Source organism: Mytilus trossulus, unplaced genomic scaffold (assembly GCF_036588685.1).
Source record: "Mytilus trossulus isolate FHL-02 unplaced genomic scaffold, PNRI_Mtr1.1.1.hap1 h1tg000103l__unscaffolded, whole genome shotgun sequence".
Lineage (NCBI taxonomy): Eukaryota > Metazoa > Mollusca > Bivalvia > Mytilida > Mytilidae > Mytilus > Mytilus trossulus.
The window spans coordinates 1,722,572-1,744,779 of NW_026963296.1; the positions used below are offsets into that span (position 1 = coordinate 1,722,572).

Sequence of the window (22,208 nt, forward strand, 5' to 3'; positions counted from 1 at the left end):
GTCTATTACGCCAATTTTGAATATATCGAAAAATCATATTTGTTTTCATTTGCGCACATTGACAATTTTTTATTAGCGCCAAATTAATTCGAAAGGTTAGATCTGATAAATTTAGATGATTTTTTTTTTTTTTAAACCAAACGCAGCAGTTCAATGAATACAAGATATCATATAGATAAATGTGTATATAGACATATGTTGAGCTCATGGGTGTCATCATTTAAACACACGTCTGGTACCCGAACATTTACTTTAATATATGGAACCGATGCCATAAAGAAAATACAGGCATTAACTTGTAAAAATGATAATCAGATCTCTATTGTTGGGAAGATATCACAAGGTTGCAGTTCAACAGAAGTGTTGCATGACAATACTCGGTTAAGAAAGATTTGTGCATATGCAAATGTGCTTTTTATGTCAAACCGTTACTATCTTATTTTATAAAGTGCTACTTCAGGTGTGATGTACACAGTTTTAGAACTTTTGCAATAAACTTATCCTGCTTTCAATTCCCCCTCCTCCTCCCCGTCACGTGTAAGCAAGTGGCAGGTGTCAAAAGGCCAGAAGGAATATTTTTGTTATTATATAAACAAATTCTATACATCTTATATGCCTCATGACTTGTGTTTTCCGGTTAATTTGTTCAAATGAAGAAAAGAAAATTGGCGCAGAGAAATAAAAAAAAAATGGCTCTAATTTAGTGCAGATTGGCGCAAATGGAAAAAGCTGCAGCAAATATAATCTTTTCTCGAATCAGATCAAGTTGGTGTTTTCTTTCTTTTTTTTCATTCAGTTTCATCTAGTCCATTTGTTCATTTGACTCTGTCTCCAGCACGACTAAAAAAAAGATGAATTTTAATTCATGATGTATAGACGTTCAGGTTTTCGTTTTATTATATAAAAAAAAAAGAAGATCTGGCATGGTTGCCAATGAGACAACTCTCCAAAAGAGACCAAATGACACAGGAATTAACTATAAAAAAAACCTATAACAGATCACGGTACAGATGTCTGTAAATTCAGAAATAATGCGAGGTTTTTATTTTTGCGCAAATGCGACAGAGTTGTAATCGCAATAATAAAACTCGCATTTTGAAATATTATATATGAAATTAAAGAGGATTTTTTTTTATAATCATTTTATTCAAAATCTATAGTTCAAGTTTGTAGTGACAAACATCGCATTAATGATAGCACGCATCAATATTAGTATTTGATGTGATATTTGACAAGTTTACAGATAAAGATAAAGATATTTTATTTCCTAATCCTAGGGCTCATAACAAGCATGTAATCACAAAAAGTAAAAATAAAAAGCCTTTCTCTCCCACTCTCATACACTCACACATACAACTATTGTTCTGATTAAGGATGATTGATTTAACAGTACAACATGTACATGAAAAAAATAAAATACAGATAAAAATACCAATACAAATTTATTTTTTTATGAGGAGAGTCAGTTGCCTACATTGTATATATGGAACGAAGGATAACTCTTACTGCCCAGAAAAGAACAATTCAAGTATATAATGTTACAATGAACTGGTGAAGACTATAAATAAGTTTTATAAGTTTCAGTTAAGCAAATATTTAGTTTCTCAATGTGTAAAATGAGGATAGCAATTCACATAATTTAGAGTTAAAATGAAGGCTATCGTTTGACATAAACCAAATAAGCAGATTACTATTAGATATTTTGGATAAATATGGGTATTTTGCAAAGAGTTCATCCAGAAAGATTTTTCTTTCCTTATTATAAAGGGTACATTTAAATAAAAAATGTTCTTCGTCTTCAACCGAGTTCATTGAACAAAACTGGCATGTTCTCTCTGATCTTGGCAGTGTAATATTTTTTCCATGGTCATCAATTTTTCGTTCGTAACGGCCTCTCTCTATGTGGAGACAATGATTACTTATTCTAAATCTAGTTAGTATAACTCTAATTATCTCTGTTCTCAATATTGAAGTAATCTTCAAAAGTGAAATTATGTTTAAATTTAAAGTAGTTGCTCAATTTACTGTGATTATCTTTTTTAATTAAGTCTTTTTGATGGCTCCAATATGTTAAAAAATCAGTTTTGATACATTTTCTAAGTAAAATTTTGAATTTATTTTTACTGAGTTTTTTACTAATTGCTAATGTAAATCAAGTTTTTCACTAACAAACTTTATGTTTGCATACCACGATTCATCAGCCACAGCTTTATCAAGAGGAGCTTTCAATATAAGCATCACTTAAGAGATCAGTGGGCGACTTTTCCAGGCGGTTTACATCTTTATTTTAACTGAAAATTGTATAATTAGTTTATTATTCTCCTAAGTTCATTTTAGAAGGTATAATTCCTCTATACAAATGGCAAAATCTTCCATAAAATATCCAGTAAGTTGGATTAAACGTTTACCAAATCATCCCAATATAGTTTGATTTCTATATTCACTTTTCTATTCCGTTCTTGCACAGTGATATAGTTCAGTTTGCGTCATCCCATATTCTAGCAAAGGGAGATTATCTCATAATCACCGTTACATAAGTATTAGCTTTCGTACATAAAATAGTTAGCTTGAACTGTATGATCCTGTATGAATCTGATCTTTATATTAATAGTGCATAAATGGTTCACAAAAAGGTCTTATTCAAACATTAAACAGTATCGAAACGATTAGTGCATTATAGTATAGGCATGCAAAAAGAATCAATAGGCAAAATATGCTTAGTGTCTACCGTCTAATTCTAATTGCTAATATTTACTGTATTGTACATAGCTCAATTCCATTCCATTCAATTCATTTTTTTTTTAATTTTCAGCAGAAAACAGTATTTCTAACAATTAAATGCAACTGACTCCGGTAATGACTCTCATGTTTTTATTTACATCGCTGTCAATCATCCGGTAAAGATGAATATTCATAACTACCCTCGATGGTTAACGTCCCTCGCTGGTTAACTTTAAGTGCCGAAACCGTTAAGGTGATGTTCGCTCCTCTTGTTTTTGAATATTTTGCCACATACTCGGAATCCTCTGGCTTTATCCATGTAATGCCATAAGAAAAATGTCTCCCATAACCCCTATTGTATTATAATAAAAAGGGTACTAATGTTAAATGTGCGAAAAGTCTAAAGAGAATTATTTCCCGCCAAATTTTCAATGGCTTCAATCTCGTAACCATGCACACGGACCCTACATTTTTTTCTGTTTTTTTAGTTTCATTTCTTTTTATAGATGTGATATTAACCGTTGATTTTTTTTATATATAAAAAAATGCACTTTAGAAATTTAAATGATATAATAATAGATAAAATTCTATGTATACTCAACCCAAATTCACACATTTAGGTAAATTTTCAGTGTAACGTTAAGTTGTAGGAACATCGTGCACAACGTTTTGGTCCTTTTTAAAACATTCTATAGAACTGAGGACAGCGGACTCTTGAAATATTTATCTTTATATTTACTTTAATTATTATGTATTCAGCAGTGGCGGATCCAGGGGACGGGGTTCCGGGGGTTGGAATCCCTCAATTTGGACGATCAATGCATTTGAATGGGGACATATAGTTGCCCCCCTTTTTATCCTGAGTTGGGAACCACCACCCCTTTTTTAGACGGCTGGATCCGCCCCTGGTAATGATGTTTTTTTTTGTTAGTGAATGTTTTCATTTTGTTATGTTGTGGCGTGACATGCTATATAAGATATATATAGTGTTATTGCAATAAGAATTTGAATTGAATTGAATTATTTATACTATCAATCTATAACAGTCTTTTGAACATCTTGTTGTTTTGAAACAATAAGTTCCACCCGTGTGTGTTGCATTTAAAACTTTATCCAGGTGTATATGACAAATTGCACAAATATTGCAGATATTTAGTGTTAAAATTTTACATAGCACAAAATTTTTTTGGCTATTTTTTTTTTTATTTACACCTTGTTATATACGTACATCTGTTGAACAAGAAGTTGGCAAAACAACAACTATAAGTATATCAATTTTAAGATGACTTTACTTCTGAATATGTGTTAAATTGGTTATATTTATATTTTAAAAAGTAGTTAATGTAAAAGCATAGACTATGAAACTAGGTTCAAAGCCCGTTGCACTCAATATCAAAGTATACATTTTCATTGACTTTACAGTTACTTTAATTTCTTTTCTTTTTCCAAGGTCGCTCGACAATAAAAAAATAATGTTTATTTCATTCTAAAGTAAGCCAACCGAGATGTTATTACTTGTGTTGACAAAACAGATTATTTAAAGAGATATTTTATTAATAACTTATAATCTTTAAAAAAAGTTCGATGACATGATGCAAGGGATAAAAAATAATCAAGGATGCAGGGCGATAATAATGTCCTTGATACGGACGTGTCAAGGTCTTATGCGTTTCAGGATGCGCGCAGGCTATTAAAAGTTCAATCAGGTCCCGGATGATTTGATAAGGTCCAACAGTTTGTCTCCATCGTTTGAAACGAAAGGTAAGATTGTATGGGTTACAAAAAAAAGATGTTTTTAATTAGTTTTTTGACATTTTTTGGTTTTTTTTTGTTCGTTTTGTGTTTTGTTTTGAATAAAGAATAAAAATCTATCGTTATAGGCCAATGAATTCAGTTTGAAACGTTACGATATGTAAGACTGTCTGGTTTATTTTCTCAAAAAATAATCGAATGTTTTTATGTTTATTTTATCATTATATTTCATTCTGTTTGAAATAAAGAACTGATCATTCGTAGGAGGGATTTTGCGGATTTTAGGCACACGAACAAATGGAATAAATGAAATTTCATTCTTTTTTTTTTTTAAACAAAATACGCTTCAAGAAGGAAATTGATCATTATATAATGCGGGATATATAGTTAAGAAAATGTACCACCACGCAGAAGTAGGTTCATTATTCTTTATTCAGTTTTCGGAATTCAGTTTTCAACTTTTATAGGTATGAACAATGAAAGAGTTCCTTTTTTTCAACTTCTAAGTTTGAATAATGAAAAAGTTTGGGTTTTTTTCTATTTAAAAGGAATAATTAATAGTTTTACATGTATTGCACCGTGAAAATATGTGTTCAAGATCTTATTATTTTATTTAACTATTGCTGAATTTGAGACATTTTTATTAGACCGTTGGTTTTCCTGTTTTACACTAGTTATTTTGTGGCCCTTTATATAGCTTGCTGTTCGTTGTGAGCCAAGGCTCCGTGTTGAAGGCATTACTTTGATCTATAATTGTTTACTTTTTACAGTGTGCTATTTATTGATTGATTTGTGCCTCAATGGCAATCATACCACATCTTCTTATTTGTATTGTTTGATTATTTGATTTTGTTATTAATCATTTTGAGTCTGTTTGTATGTGCTCTTCAAGAGTAAAGTATCAAAATATATATATACAAATATTATTTATACCTTTCAGTTAGCAACCGAATACCTAGAGTCGTTTGTTGTTCGGTCTTATATATAATTACTTAAAATAAATTACTCCTCCCCCCCCCCCCTTTTCCAAAAAAAAAAATAGAAACTAACTTGTTTGATTGTAATGTTGACAATATCATCTCATTATAAATAGATTACCAATCAATCATGTCGGCAAGTAAGGCGAAGACACATATCAACATTGTCGTCATTGGTCACGTCGACTCTGGAAAGTCAACATCAACTGGTCATTTGATTTACAAATGTGGTGGAATCGACAAAAGAACCATCGAGAAATTCGAGAAGGAAGCAGCTGAGGTAAGTGATACAACTCTTCCGGGACACTTAAGCTTACTTCCGGTTTTATCTTGCGTTAGACTGGTTCCCGATCGCAATATTCAGTAGGTTGCACCTATATGATCCTATATCAATTTAAGCTTATACCGTAAACGTAGTACGCCCTATTCAATCACTTGATATTATTTGTAACTGACAATTTGCTTGCAGTCAGAATACCATTCTGGAGCACCTGAGATCACCTCAATTTTCAGTTTGGTTGTGTTGCTCAGTCTTTAATTTTTTATGAGTTAAGAATTTTAATGTTTGGTATCTTTCGCCTGTCTTTTCTACTATTCAGACTTAGTTAACGAAAATATATGAAAACTACCTTATCGCGTCATTTGTCAGATGGAAAATCAACTAAAAATTAGGTTTTTTTAACTATTTTTTGGAGGAAGATTGCAGGAAATGCAATCAGAACCCTATGTTACCGACTTGATATCTAAATCTTCCAAGGCTGATCATACTTTTGATATAATACACAAAATATAGTGCATATACATCATACTATACTTGTCAAGAAAATTACATAACTTTTGTAAGGTGTAGGAATATAAAATATCTGTTCTAAAAATATAAATGATGTCATTGTTAAAGTCATCTTTAAAAATTAGAGTTGTCTTCCTTTGTCCATAATTGTACTTAAATCAACTACAGCTAATGTTTTAAACAAAGAAATATTCAATTTGACTTCCCATTGATAATTTAAGCAATGTTTACCATAGGGTTTTAAACAGTTTATGGCTTATATACACGGGCACAATAATGTTAATCATCAGTAGGGCTTATATTACACGGGTAAAATTGGCGATGAGATCCATTTAAGAATATATCACTTTAAAATGCACATACTAAAAGTTTCATTTTCCATAACACATCTATTTACACGAGTAAATGTAAAAAATTCACGGAAATTGGAATTTTACAGTAAAATTATTGTTGATGTATTAAATCAACCACTTTGATAATGCTGTGATGCTGATTGTTTTTCCTGTGACAAGATTTTGAGGAAACTGTCCAACAAAATAAAACTATCATCATAGTTATTTTTTTTGCAGATTGATCATTCCCAACAGATGTCATCTTTAAAATAAAAAAGGTTTTATTATTTGTTTAGGTGGGGAAGGGTTCCTTCAAGTATGCCTGGGTTTTGGACAAACTGAAGGCAGAGCGTGAACGTGGTATTACAATTGACATTGCTTTGTGGAAGTTTGAGACCACCAAATACTATGTCACAGTTATTGATGCTCCCGGACATAGAGATTTCATCAAAAACATGATCACTGGTGAGTTTAAAAAAGGAAATCTCGTGCTCCTTGACACAGAGATTTCATTAAAAACATGATCACTGGTGAGTTTTAAGAAAGGATTTCGTCAACCAGGATTCGATTTTTAACTTGAAAGATGTCTTTTCGTAAAAATTGTTGGTATTTCGCTTAATTTTTGGTTTATTTTTTGTATTAAATTTTTCAAAGTAAATTACCGTTAGCAGAACTCGCATTAAAAAGCGGGGGGGGGGAATGTAACAAAAATCACTCCAGTTATGTAAAGAAATATTATCGCCTTATTAATAATTTGAGGGACTAAAAGATATTATTTCTTGATGGTCGAGTATAGTTCTGATATAAAAGAAAAAGAAAAAGAAAAACCGTCTAATGGATTAAAAATGTATCTATTAAGTTAGTCTAAATAATCTTAAACTGTGATGGGTGAAGATTTCTGGGGGAGGGTGGTCTGGGTTGGTAGGTTTCAGGGGCGGATGCAGGAATTTTCGAAAGGGAGGTGCTAACCCAGGGCAAAGGGGGTGCAAAACATATGTCCCGATACAAATGCATTGATCGGCAAAAATAAAGGGGGGTGCGCACCCCCGGAACCCCCCCCCCCCCCCCCCCTCTGGATCCGCCACTGGGTTTTACAGCTTAAAGATAAATGGGTTAAGCGTTCAGAATAAATACAAAACATATATACAATAAAGAGGAAAATTGGTAAAAAAAAAGAGAGACTAATGTGGATTGAAATATAAAGAAAAGAGAATAAGGTCAAATAATTGAAACATAGATGAAAATGGAATAAAAAGTCATACGAACAAAGAAACGAGGAACGAGGAATCCCATCCAGATTATCATCTCTCATCTCAAATTGATCGTTGGAGGTACATTCAAACCTGCTAAAGAGACCACATGTATTATATTAAGCCAAAACCTGTGCTATATATAAGCTGCTTTTATAGCTGACTATGCGGTATGGGCTTCGCTCATTGTTGAAGGCCGTACGATTATCTATAGTTGTTAATGTTTGTGTCATTTTGGTCTTTTGTGGATAGTTGTTCTTGGCCAAATAATTTTAAACTTTTTCATTTACTTCAAGCAAAATCAAAGTCAATCACAACTAAACTGTGTAACTATCTGAAATATGCTTGGAAAATTAGATCATGTATTGTGAATTAATTGTACCTTTATTATATTATGTATTGTTCTCTGCTATCTGTTGTTTTGTCACATTGTATATACTTGTTTATGTATTGCCATAGCATATTATTTATGCTTTCGCAAATAAAATATTCATTCATTCATTCATTCATTCAATCATAACACATCTTCTTTTTTATACTATTATGATAGTCCATTTCATATATATTGAACCTGTTTAAAAGACCACCTGTTTATAAGAGGCCACATTATTGCCCTCCCTTAAGTGGTCTCTTTTGTATTTTAAATTGACTCTATCTTTTGATCAGGTACATCTCAAGCTGATTGTGCTGTGTTGATTGTTGCTGCTAGTACTGGTGAATTTGAATCTGGTATCTCAGCCAACGGTCAGACCAGAGAACACGCCTTACTGGCTTACACGCTTGGTGTCAAACAGATGATTGTTGGAGTCAACAAGATGGACAACACCGAACCACCATACAGTGAAGTAAGTATTTATATTTCACAATTTACCTCTAAATTTTAAACTTAGGCAGTGACGCACACACAGCATTCGTTAAATTCTCAGGGTCATAATGCACATGTTCAGTTTAATAGAATTAATGGTGGCATGATGATTGTCGATGTCAACAAGATGGACAATACAGAGCCACCAAACAGTGAAGTAATTAATCAACTAATTGCACCATATTGTATTCACCTTCTCCGCCCAATCGTTCGTCAAAACATTTTACTGTAAAATAGTTCATGATTTTGCAAACTTTGTAAAATTTTGAAAGAATCCTAATTTTAATGGACCTTTTATCAAGTTCTGAAGAATGCTTAAAAATCCATGACCTTACACCTTTTTATGATTGTTACCCCTTATTCAATCTCTGAGGATTGTTCCCCTTTTCTCAAGACAAGTCGATAATGATAAATAAAACAAGAATGTGTCTATAGTACAAAGATGCCTTACTTGCACTATCATTTTCTATGTTCCGTGGAATGTGAAATTTGAAACTCCAATTTTGCATTACAATTAGAAAGATCAAATCGTAGGGAACATGAGAACTAAGTTTCAAGTTGACTGGACTTAAACTTCAACAAAAAGTACCCTGATCAAAAACTTTTTCCAAAAGCTTTAACCTGAAGCGGTGCAGACGGACGGACAAACGGACGAACGGATGGACGAACGTGCGCACAGACCTCAAAATAGAAATGATTGCATACAATACCTTCGTTACATAGTTGTTTAAACGGACGTTTTTGTCAGATACTTAGGAATAAAAATGTTGTAACGAGTACTTCGAAGATTTGATGGGTGCTAATACGCAGATATTAAACTCGATTTGCGACTATCAAATCGTCAATTGATGTTCACAATGACAAAAATCTTTATATGCATGTATTATTACAATCATCTCTCAAATTATTTTTTTCAGCCTCGTTTTAATGAAATAAAAAAAGAAATCGGCGGTTATTTGAAGAAAGTGGGATACAATCCGAAAGCCGTGGCTGTTGTTCCTATTTCCGGTTGGAATGGAGATAACATGGTTGACGACTCCGATAAGATGCCGTGGTACAAAGGGTGGGACATTGAAAGGAAAACAGGAAATGTCAGTGGAAAGACCTTGCTTAATGCTCTTGATGCTATCTTACCTCCAGAGAGACCATCACAGCTAGCACTTCGACTCCCACTTCAGGATGTGTATAAAATAGGAGGTAGGTGTTTCTCGTCTTAGGGAACTACCATTTGGTTTTTGAGGGGGAGGAAAGCTAGGTGGCTGGGATGACATTTGAAAAAAACGACAGGATACAAATAAAATACAAAATACAGACGACTGAGGTACAGCTTTACAAAGTTCAGTTTAACTTGTATCACTTAGGGAGCACTGAGGGGGGGGGGCAGGTAATCTAAGAGGGAAACAGTTCTAGCTTACCCCCTCCCTAATGTGGATGGGAGGGTGTGCATTGATCACTAAATTCAGATTACAAATATAAAAAAGAAAATGTGGTATAATTGCCAATGAGACAACTATCCACAAAAGACCAAAATTACACAAAAATTAACAACTATAGGTCACCGTACGGCCTTCAACAATGAGCAAACCCCATACCGCATAGTCAGCTATAATAGGCCCCCATAAGTCAATGTAAAACAATTCAAACGAGAAAACTAACGGCCTTATTTATGTAAAAAAAATGAACGAAAAAAAAATATGCAACACATAAACAAACGACAACCACTGAATTACAGGCTCCTGACTTGGGACAGGCACATACATAAATAATGTGGCGGGGTTAAATGCATGTTAAAGTATATTTGCTTGGCCAATAGAGTTATGTATTAATACTATAATTTACAAGGTATTGGAACAGTGCCAGTAGGTAGAGTAGAAACTGGAATCATCAAACCAGGTATGATTGTTACATTTGCTCCAGCTAACATCAGTACTGAAGTAAAATCAGTAGAAATGCACCACGAGTCTCTCCCAGAAGCTTTACCAGGAGACAATGTTGGTTTCAACGTAAAGAACGTCTCTATCAAGGAAATTCGTAGAGGAATGGTATGTGGTGACAGCAAAAATGACCCACCCAAGGGAGCCAAAAGTTTCATTGCACAGGTAAGCATCCAACCTAATGTTTTGTCTGTTAAATGCAAAAAGCCAAGTTTATGCTTTTTAATCAACTAATTTCTGACTTAAAACTGTTTCAGTACTTTTGGAAAAGTGAGCCTCGTAATGGAGTCTTTGATTATGTGATTACTTAGCTGTTTTTTAAATGATTATTTGATTTTAAGACCAACTATTTCGTGATTAGTTGATAATCTAGGACTGTATTTTTGATTATTTGATTATTTGTTTAAACAAATAATTAATGATTATGTGATTATATTTGCAAAAAAATGTGATTATGTGATTATTAGGACATCCCCATTATAGGGACCTCAAAAGTGTACACCCATATAAATTCAATCTTCTCTATGTGCATATTATTTATTTTTGGGAGAAATTAAAAGGGGAGGGGTAAAATTCCCCCGTGTAGACTACTAGTATACCAAATCCTATTTCCGCGGACTTATTCCGTCTAGTTTGTTTTAACATTGAACAAAATCAAGTGAAAATATATCAAGGGCTGGATTGGTTTCAGAGAATAAATAGCTAAAGTGCAGAATAAAAAGTGTTAAGGCAACTTTGTTAGCTTCTACAAGTCTCAGGGCAACAATATAGTTGGTCTACATAATCATGTTTAGAGTGTACGTTAATTAGGAGCAACATTACCTTGGTCTTATGTTGCAACAATGAGGGTTGTGTCATGCTAAGGTCACATTTAGAATAGGGAATAATATGCAAAAAATAATAATAAAAAAAGAATAGTTTTAAATAATATAGGAAAATGGCCGTGTTTTTTTATATAGATTAGACCATTGGTTTTTCCCGTTTTAACGGTTTTACACTAGTAATTTTGGGGTCCTATATAGCTTGTTGTTAGGTGTGAGCCAAGGCTCCGTGTTAAAGACCGTTCATTATACATTGTTATTTGGATGGAGAGTTGTTATATTGGCACTCACACCACATCTTTCTATATCTGTCCTTGTCAGTCTGACAGTTTCATCTGACTTTGATCTCGTTTTCACGTTTCATTGGTCAATGATAAGCTTTCGTGCTTTGGTCTGTTTTTCTAATACTTTATAAGCAATAGGTCATTTATAGTTGGTGTACGGAATGGTTTTACAGGGGACATGTCACTCTGTCAGATATCAGCTGTCATTAAGTAATCAAGATTACTTTTTAATAAAAAAAAAAATATGGGAAAATAAAAAAAATGTCCGACCTAAGTTGTTTTACGTCAATTTAAAAAAAAAAGAAAAGATGTGGTATGATTGACCTGTAATGAGACAACTCTCCGCAAGATACCAAAATGACACAGAAGTTAACAAGTATAGGCCAGGCCACCGTGCGGCCTTCTACAATGAACAAAGCCCATACCGCATAGTCAGATATAAAAGTCCCCGAAATGACAATGTAAAATAATTCAAACGAGAAAAATAACGGCCTCATTTATGTACAAAAAAGGACAAAAAAACAAAAAAGGCAACACATAAACAAACGACAACCACTGAATTACAGGCTCCTCAAATTTATTTTAACAGGTTATTGTTTTAAATCACCCTGGTGAAATACATGCTGGTTATCAACCCGTCTTGGATTGTCATACCGCTCATGTAGCCTGCAAGTTTTCAGAGTTGAAAGAAAAGATAGACAGAAGAAGTGGTAAAGTTCTTGAAATAAATCCAAAAATGGTCAAATCTGGAGATGCCGCCATTGTTAACATGCTCCCATCAAAGCCTATGTGTGTTGAATCCTTCCAAACATATGCCCCATTAGGACGTTTTGCTGTCCGAGATATGAGACAGACCGTCGCCGTAGGCGTCATCAAAGAGGTCACAAAGGTTGAAGCTTCCGAAGGGAAACAAACCAAATCTGCAAAGAAAGCCAACAAAAGCTAAAGTGAACACGTGATATAACTTGCCTCTATACTATATTTATTTATTGAACAAATTCCCGAATGTGTATCGTACATTTCGAGGAAGAACATTTTACTTCAAAGAAACACAAAAAAGGCCTACCGACACTGTTATGTGTCATGAATCGAGAAACTTACGTTGCAAATAAAATTATATATGTTTATGCTTAGTACCAAATCCCGTCCAATATTTATTTATTGAAATTATCAAATAAAATTATATATGTGGAAAAGAAGATGTGGTATGATTGCCACTGAGGCAACTCTCCACAAGAACAAATGATACCGAAATTAACAAATATAGGTTGTCTATATATGTCTATTGGCTATATTTTTTCTACATTGGCTAGAGCTATATATAGAGGCAGGGTTGAGATCACAAAAAAATATGTTTAAAGCCGCCACATGTTTGCGCATGTCCAAAGTCAGGAGCCACTGTCCTTAGTTATAATATAGTCTTGTGTGATTTTACTTTTTGTTTCCTTTATATATTTCGGAGGTTTAGTATGACGTCAATTACCATTAAGCTACTAGTATATAGTGCACATTTTTGTGTATGGTCCAGCTGAAGCACGCTTTCGGCGTGCGGGATTTTCTTCCTGTATTGGGGACCTTCGGTGACCTTCGGCTGTTTTCCGCTCTTTGTGAGCGTTGTTGTCTCTTTGACACATTCCGGCCCATTTCCATTCTCAATTTTATGCTAAGTACCAATTCGACGAGTCAAATCTCCTTCCAACTGTTTGTTTAAAGGAACGAAATATACCAAAGGGATATTCGAACTCAAATATAAAGTCGAAAAAAAATCTGACAATGGAATGGCATAAAATTAACATCCAAAAGACAAAAACCGTGTATGAACACAACAACGAAAACTATAGACTAATTACACCCCCCCCCCCCCTTTTTCCGCCTCACAAAAAAAATAAAAAATAAATGGGGAATGCGTCAATGGGCCACAGATGATGGCCCCGTTTGCATAAAACGGTACAAAAGGACATAACTCAAAAACTGTAGGAGTGATGCTACCTAAATTTGAGTTCGATTACAGTTTTGTTGTAATGAGCATTGAACATAAGTTTCATAACATTTGCTTGAGGCAAACAGGAGTTTCAAAGAAAACGACACATAAATATCAGCATTTTTCCCGTTTGTAAAGAGGCATGATAACTCTAAAATGGTAAAAGTGACGCCACCAAAATGCAAATTTAATTTGTGTTTGGTTGTATAATAGGCCGTATGTATAAGTTTCTAAACATTTGGATGAGGCAAACTAATTTACAAGTTAGAGAACGGAAAACAAATTTGGGACTCACGGAAGAACAAGGCTGCCTTTCTGCTAGGGGTGGGATAACAAATTGGGAGGCATCACATGTTCATCGGAAGGGCAAGCATCTGCATGATAAAAAAATGCCACCATTTGTGTTGCTCATGTAATTTTGAAAAAAATATTATAAGTTATCGCATTAAAATTAGACAGATCATATCATAGGGAACAAGGATACTAAGTTTCAAGTTGATTCGACTTTAACTTCATCAAAACTACCTTGAACAAAAAAAATCTGAAACGTGACTGACGGACGGATGAAGAACGGACGCACAGACCGAAAAACATAATGCCCATAAATGAGACATAAAGTATGTAGATATAGTATATGATTGCCAATGAGGCAATTTTCTAGCTGAAACCGAATAATATAGAAATTAACTATGTCGGCCACAGAACGCTTTTCCGGCAACATAAGCCAAATACATGTACATACCATATAAATTAGAATATGTGCTATGTGTGGCAATGAGACAACTCTACATCCAAGTCGCAATATGTATAACGAAAACAAGTATAGGTCAAAGTATGGCCTTCAACACGGACCCTTGGCTCACATTCGGAACAGCAATGTTATCAGAGCCCTAAAATGACTAGTGTAACACAATTTTAAAACAGAACACCAACGGTCTAATCTATATATACTAGTAACAACAACAGAACAGCAACGGTCTAATCTATATATACTAGTAACAACAACAGAACAGCAACGGTCTAATCTATATATACTAGTAACAACAACAGAACAGCAACGGTCTAATCTATATATACTAGTAACAACAACAGAACAGCAACGGTCTAATCTATATATACTAGTAACAACAACAGAACAGCAACGGTCTAATCTATATATACTAGTAACAACAACAGAACAGCAACGGTCTAATCTATATATACTAGTAACAACAACAGAACAGCAACGGTCTAATCTATATATACTAGTAACAACAACAGAACAGCAACGGTCTAATCTATATATACTAGTAACAACAACAGAACAGCAACGGTCTAATCTATATATACTAGTAACAACAACAGAACAGCAACGGTCTAATCTATATATACTAGTAACAACAACAGAACAGCAACGGTCTAATCTATATATACTAGTAACAACAACAGAACAGCAACGGTCTAATCTATATATACTAGTAACAACAACAGAACAGCAACGGTCTAATCTATATATACTAGTAACAACAACAGAACAGCAACGGTCTAATCTATATATACTAGTAACAACAACAGAACAGCAACGGTCTAATCTTTATATACTAGTAACAACAACAGAACAGCAACGGTCTAATCTTTATATACTAGTAACAACAACAGAACAGCAACGGTCTAATCTATATATACTAGTAACAACAACAGAACAGCAACGGTCTAATCTATATATACTAGTAACAACAACAGAACAGCAACGGTCTAATCTATATATACTAGTAACAACAACAGAACAGCAACGGTCTAATCTATATATACTAGTAACAACAACAGAACAGCAACGGTCTAATCTATATATACTAGTAACAACAACAGAACAGCAACGGTCTAATCTATATATACTAGTAACAACAACAGAACAGCAACGGTCTAATCTTTATAACAACAACAGGCTGTCAAGTGACAGAAACAGGATTTTCTTGTAGAGGTCGAACTCTGAATAGTTGACCGAGTATGGACACAACATTTAAGCTTAAAAAGGCTCTGATTTTGAATTGTGATTGCACATTTGACTTGGCATCGGTTTGTGACACATACAAGCTTTTTTCATGTTAATGACCGGACAATGCTTTGCCACCGCGCTAACGCCAGCCCGCCATACACCCCTTAAATCGATAACCAATTTGTGTTTCGAAAATTTGGCTAAAAATTAGAAAAAACTTATGAACCATGCCCACACGAATAAACGAAAAGTACCATATTTCAGTTTCTATAAGAATGACATTTATATTATAACTCCTTCGTCGTTCGGGTTACTTCAGGTCACCAGAGCCGTGCAGATTAAATCGTATATATACCGACTTGCTTGGTCAATATCTATAAGAGAGAAGAACGGGCAAATATTTTGAATAAAGGGACAAAAAAAATGAAAAATAGCGAAGATTTTAAAATGAAGATGTATAGAATAATTGGGTGCGTAAATATATGTTGTGTTTTTAGAGTAATGAGGTGCAAACATATCAAGAATATAGAATAATGGGACTGTACATGTCACTTTAGCTGACATCAGACATCATCTGACTTTGACCTCATTTTCACGGTTCATTGGTTAAAGTGATGTTTTATGTTTTAGTCCGTTTTCCTTACACTTAAATCTGAGACTACTATATACTGTGTTATATTAGTCTCAGCTTAAATCTATAGGTCAGCTATATTTAGTCTTTTGAAGCTAGTCAGTTGCTAACATGGTTCATCAATGTTGAACAATATATTCGTGACTCTCATGTAGTTTCTAAAAGAGGGACAAAAGATACTGAAGACCATGTTCTGTTCTGTACAGGTATTCACCTCCGTTTAATCGGAGCACTCCACTTATCGGATGAGCAATTTAATTTACACACCGAGATTGCGGATATGGCTAAAAAAGAAATAGACAAACAGAAAAATAAAAGTACACAAGACACAGCATAGAAAACTAAAAGACTATATGAGCGACACGAACCACACCAACATCTTGGGTGGTCCAGGTGCTCTGGAAGGGCAAGCACATCCTGTTCCACATGTGGCACTCGTCGTGTTGCTCATATTAATAGAAATTACTTTCTCTGGAAATTTCAAGCTTCAGATCTATTCTAAATATCTAGAGCATATCAATTATTCATAAAATAGATGGTGTGTGTATGTATATTGTGATCCCCTGATTATGAAAATTTTATGGAAATGGCCAATTGATGGAAATTATAGATATGTTCTTTACAGGTCTATATGTGAAATCTATAAACTAGAGGTTGATAGCCTATGTCGCACACCTTGTTCTATATGCATATTCAACCAAGGACACTCTCCAACAGTATACATGAGAATAGAATTAATGATAAAAATCTTCTTCTTTTTTTATATATACTAGTATTTCTGATAATTGAAGTCCGTTTAGATTCTCTCTATCTTACTGTTTTGCCTCAAACATAAAAAGTTGAAAAAATACCTAATTTTAGTACAATAACTCCTATAAAGAGTAACCGTCTACTAATATATTGGCATACTTTAACTCGTGAGTAGGCCTTGTCTTGCTGATAATTATGCATATATGTTGATTATTTAAGGTGGTACCCAACACTTTCACTAAAATTAATTTGGGTCGTTTAATTTTCATAAAATTTTGTCAAAGTATTTTCTTTGACCCTTTAACAAAACTATAAAAATTTCAAAAATTTTGAACCAACTGTTATATCAGAAAAATGACACTGGTTATATAGCAGTTTGACAAACACCAATTTTGATCATTGAGAAGCTTTTCCAACTGTTTAGCTAACTTTACAGAGTTATCTTCCTGTAGTGTTAGGTACCACCTTAAGTTTCTCTCTTTCGATTATAATTTCCATCATATAAGGTTAACGTAAAAAAGTGGTAAAATCCTCATTAAAGGGCAATAACTCCAATAAGAAGTCGTCAGACAATTCAGCCAAAAATACTGTAAGCCTGTCAAATTTAATGAGTAGTCAACATAAGTATGTACTTGTTGGGTTGGCAAAATTTTGCAAAATTGTTATGTCTGTATTTAAATTGTAATAATATATGGATATTACTCTTTCATCTGCATACACCTACTTCATATGTATATATCTTAGTTCGTGCATTACTATAGTTTGTTAAATTTATTGTACTATTATGCATCATGTGAAGCCTTTAGTGAAATAAAAAGTTTCAAGTTTCAATGGTCTTATACGTAGACATCTCGTCTTGCTGATTAATATTTGTTTATTGAAGAAACTTCTATCTATTACCAATGATAAATAAGTTTTGATATACATGAGAAAAACGCAAAAAAAATAATGTATCAAAGAGCAATAAATCTATTAATCAGGAGTCAACTGACGATTTCATGCATTCGTATGCGCCTTATTTGTAGAATTTGTCGTTCGGGTCATTTGTGTAGTTTAAATTTTTCAAGAAAAAAGACAAAATGAAAAAAGTGGTAAAAATTTGTCATTTGATTCACAGGCACTTGTTTCTATCCATTGGAAGACCCACTATCAACGTATATTTACGGAAATGGATAGAAACAACTTGTCAAGAATCTGTGATTTGATTGCATCAACTCCTACGGGAAATCGTCTGACAGTTTTGAAGTGTACTGGGCAATTGGTAAAATAAAATGGAAAATGGAAAATGTATCAAAGAGACAACAACCCGACAATAGAACAGACAACAGCAGAAGGTCGCCAACAGGTCTTCAATGCAGCGAGAAATTCCCGCACCGGAGGCGTCCTTCAGCTGCCTGGCCCCTAAACAAATATATATACAAGTTCAGTGATAATGAACGCCATACTAAACTCCAAATTGTACGCAAGAAACTAAAATTAACCAGATGCTTCGCAGGGCGTAGCTTTATTATACGACCGCAGAGGTTGAACCCTGAACGGTTGGGGCAAGTATGGACACAACATTCAAGCTGGATTCAGCTCTAAATTTGGATTGTGATTAAATAGTTGACACAGCATAGGTTTCTGACACAGAATGAATGTGTTCTAATGAACTTAAAATTTTTGTTTTCTCTTAGAGCAATTCACTATGCTGTTCAATATTAATCCTCTCAAAATAATTTTTGAAGAAATTTTCTTTTTATTTATGAAATTTCAAATGAGAAAAATTGAACCCAATTTTTTAATCACATCCCCCTTTCCCTTATTCCAAAACTAATCTCAATTAAAATATGCTAATGGAGTTTGCAACAATAACTACTCATTTAAATACATCATAAAATAAACTGTAAATAAAATGTAAAAAAAACTGCTTGTTATCACTGAATGGTAAAGATTATTTAAATTTATCAGTTGGTAGTAAAAAGTGAGTATACATTGTATATTGTATATAACAAAGATTTAAGTTGATTCTGGACAAAGAAAGATAACTCCAATTAAAAAAAATCTTGCAATAAGATATTTCTTGCTTACTATTTTGGACAAAGAAAGATAACTCTAATTAAAAAAAATTTGCTATTTCACAATATTGTGAAATTAGATATTTCTTGCCATTGCACAATACTGTGCAATTGAAAAGACTTGCTATTCCACAATACTTAATATAATAATTTTAGATCCTGATTTGGACCAACTTGAAAACTGGGCCCATAATCAAAAATCTAAGTACATGTTTAGATTCAGCATATCAAAGAGGCCCAAGAATTTAATTTTTGTTAAAATCAAACTTAGTTTAATTTTGGACTCTTTGGACCTTAATGTAGGCCAATTTGAAAACGGGACCAAAAATGAAGAATCTACATACACAGTTAGATTTGGCATATCAAAGAAACCCATTTATTCAATTTTTGATGAAATCAAAAAAGTTTAATTTTGGACCCCGATTTGGGCCAACTTGAAAACTGGGCCAATAATAAAAAATCTAAGTTCATTTTTAGATTCAGCATATCAAAGAACCCCAAGGATTCAATTTTTGTTAAAATCAAACTAAGTTTAATTTTGGACCCTTTGGACCTTAATGTAGACCAATTTGAAAACGGGACCAAAAGTTAAGAATCTACATACACAGTTAGATTCGGCATATCAAAGAACCCCAATTATTCAATTTTAATGAAATCAAACAAAGTTTAATTTTGGACCCTTTGGGCCCCTTTTTCCTAAACTGTTGTGACCAAAACTCCCAAAATCAATACCAACTTTCCTTTTATGGTCATTAACCTTGTGTTTAAATTTCATAGATTTCTATTTACTTATACTAACGTTATGGTGCGAAAACCAAGAAAAATGCTTATTTGGGTCCCTTTTTGGCCCCTAATTCCTAAACTGTTTGGATCTAAAATCCCAAAATCACTACCAATCTTCCTTTTGTGGTCATAAACATTATATTTAAATTTCAATGATTTCTATTTACTTAAACTAAAGTTATTGTGCGAAAATCCAGAATAATGCTTATTTGGGCCCTTTTCTGGCCCCTAATTCCTTAACTGTTAAAACCAAAACAACCAAAATCAATCCCAACCTTTCTTTTGTGGTCATCAACCTTGTGTCAAAATTTCATAGATTTCTATTCACTTAAACTAAAGTTATAGTGCGAAAACCAAGAAAATACTTATTTGGGCCCTTTTTGGCCCCTAATTCCTAAAATGTTGGGACCAAAACTCCCAAAAATTTTCAATACCAACCTTCCTTTTATGGTCATAAACCTTGTGTTAAAATTTCATAGATTTCTATTCACTTTTACTAAAGTTAGAGTGCGAAAACTAAAAGTATTCGGACGACGACGACGACGACGACGACGCCAACGTGATAGCAATATACGACGAAAATTTTTTCAAAATTTGCGGTCGTATAAAAATAATACAAGACTAACAAAGGCCAGACTCAACATTTTGAACAATTTTACTCTTTTAAGATCTTTTAAGATTTCCTCTATTTATAACAGTTACCATAAAAAAAATAAGATAAAACTTCTAGACTTAATACCCTATATTGATTTCATTTGGCTCAGTAGTTTCACTCAGAGAAGAGTTTTGTAGAAGTAACTTAGTTTAGCTAGAGCTCATTTCACAGCCGTCAACTAGAGCATGGATTTTTGAGACTATTTTGAATTTTCTTCCCACATAGATTTCTCTTCTATTGTCAGATGCTGTCCTCTCATGGTTGTCAGTTATATTACCAACCACTTCGTACTTTATTTGACCTTTTTAACCTTTTTGGATTCGAGCGTCACTGATGAATCTTTTGTAGACGAAACGTGCGTCTGGCGTATATTCTAAATTAAGTCATGGTATCTGTGATGAGTTTATTTATTAGATGTTAATTGTGGATTTGTGATTTATGCATAGGTGCAATAATAATGTATCCTTTATCCCAAAATCATTAGAATGGAACAAAATTAAATCTTTTACTGTAACTTGTCTTGATAAAACTATATACCAATACCTTCTTTAAAGAAAATTGTGAAAAAATGCGAATAACTGATTATTTCTAAGTCAAAGGACAATAACTCTGGAAAAAATTATCAGACCGGAACAAAATTCGAACTTGATCTGTATCTCGTCATGATGATACAATATCAAATCAATATCTTTAAGCATGAAGAAAAAGTGTGAAAACTGACGGAGTGCAAATATAAAGTCCCATTCGACTTCTTGGGTAGGGGACTTATAGACTCAAGGTCAAATGAACCCCGACAGACATGTTAACCTTATATTTATTTTATACACCAGATATGGTTGACCTACTGACCTTCTTATAGTTTCTGATTAACTCACGAAACCTTGAAAATGAGGTCAAGGTCAGATAATTGTTGTATGTACACCTTAAATTCATTTCATATATACCAAATATAGTCATGGAATTGGTTTTATTGCTTTTAAATAGTATCTAATCAACTGACAAATTCATGAAAACACAATGTTGAACACTGTACCCCTATTTTGGACATTTTTGCCCTTATGTGTTTGTTTTGTTCCACATATCGTTGTCAATGTAATGAAATTTGATACATTTGTCATATAAACGAGGGATTTGGCTAGCTATAAAACCAGGTTCACTCCACCATTTTCTACATAAAAAATGTCTGTAAGATCTCAGGAAAGTGATAGTTGCTATTCACTTGTTTTAAAGGTATATAGGGAAACAAATTCTGAGTGCCTGTGGAATTTTCCATTTAATTATTGACTTTCGTTTTGAATTTTCATCGCAGTTTGGTATTTAGGTGATTTTACTTTTTCAATATGTACACCTTACAATCATTCCATACACCAAGTATTGATGACCTATTGATTATAGTATATGAGATACAAATCTCACCACTAACAACTCATCCATGAACTAATTTCAGATGTTCTCTTTCTCGTAGACCTTTTAAGGATCTTATACACCAAATATGGTCATCCTAGACCTATTAGTAATAACTCATAATAAGTCAGTATTTCAAGTCAACAAAATACTACAAATATTTTTCAAGCACCTACTAACCAATGAAAATGAGGTCAAGGACAATGAACATAATTATGACAGACGGACACTTTATATCATAATGTA

General features: G+C 33.4%; 1 protein-coding gene across 1 annotated transcript in view; it reads left to right on the forward strand.

Moving 5' to 3' along the window:
* Window positions 1-5,566: 5,566 nt before the first annotated feature.
* LOC134699977 (elongation factor 1-alpha) overlaps window positions 5,567-22,208 on the forward strand; it is a 31,712-nt gene continuing 15,070 nt past the window's right edge. The window contains exon 1 of the mRNA XM_063561380.1: window positions 5,567-5,730. Coding sequence (XP_063417450.1) covers window positions 5,581-5,730 — 150 coding nt within the window. The 5' untranslated portion in view covers window positions 5,567-5,580. The remainder of the gene's footprint in view (window positions 5,731-22,208) is intronic.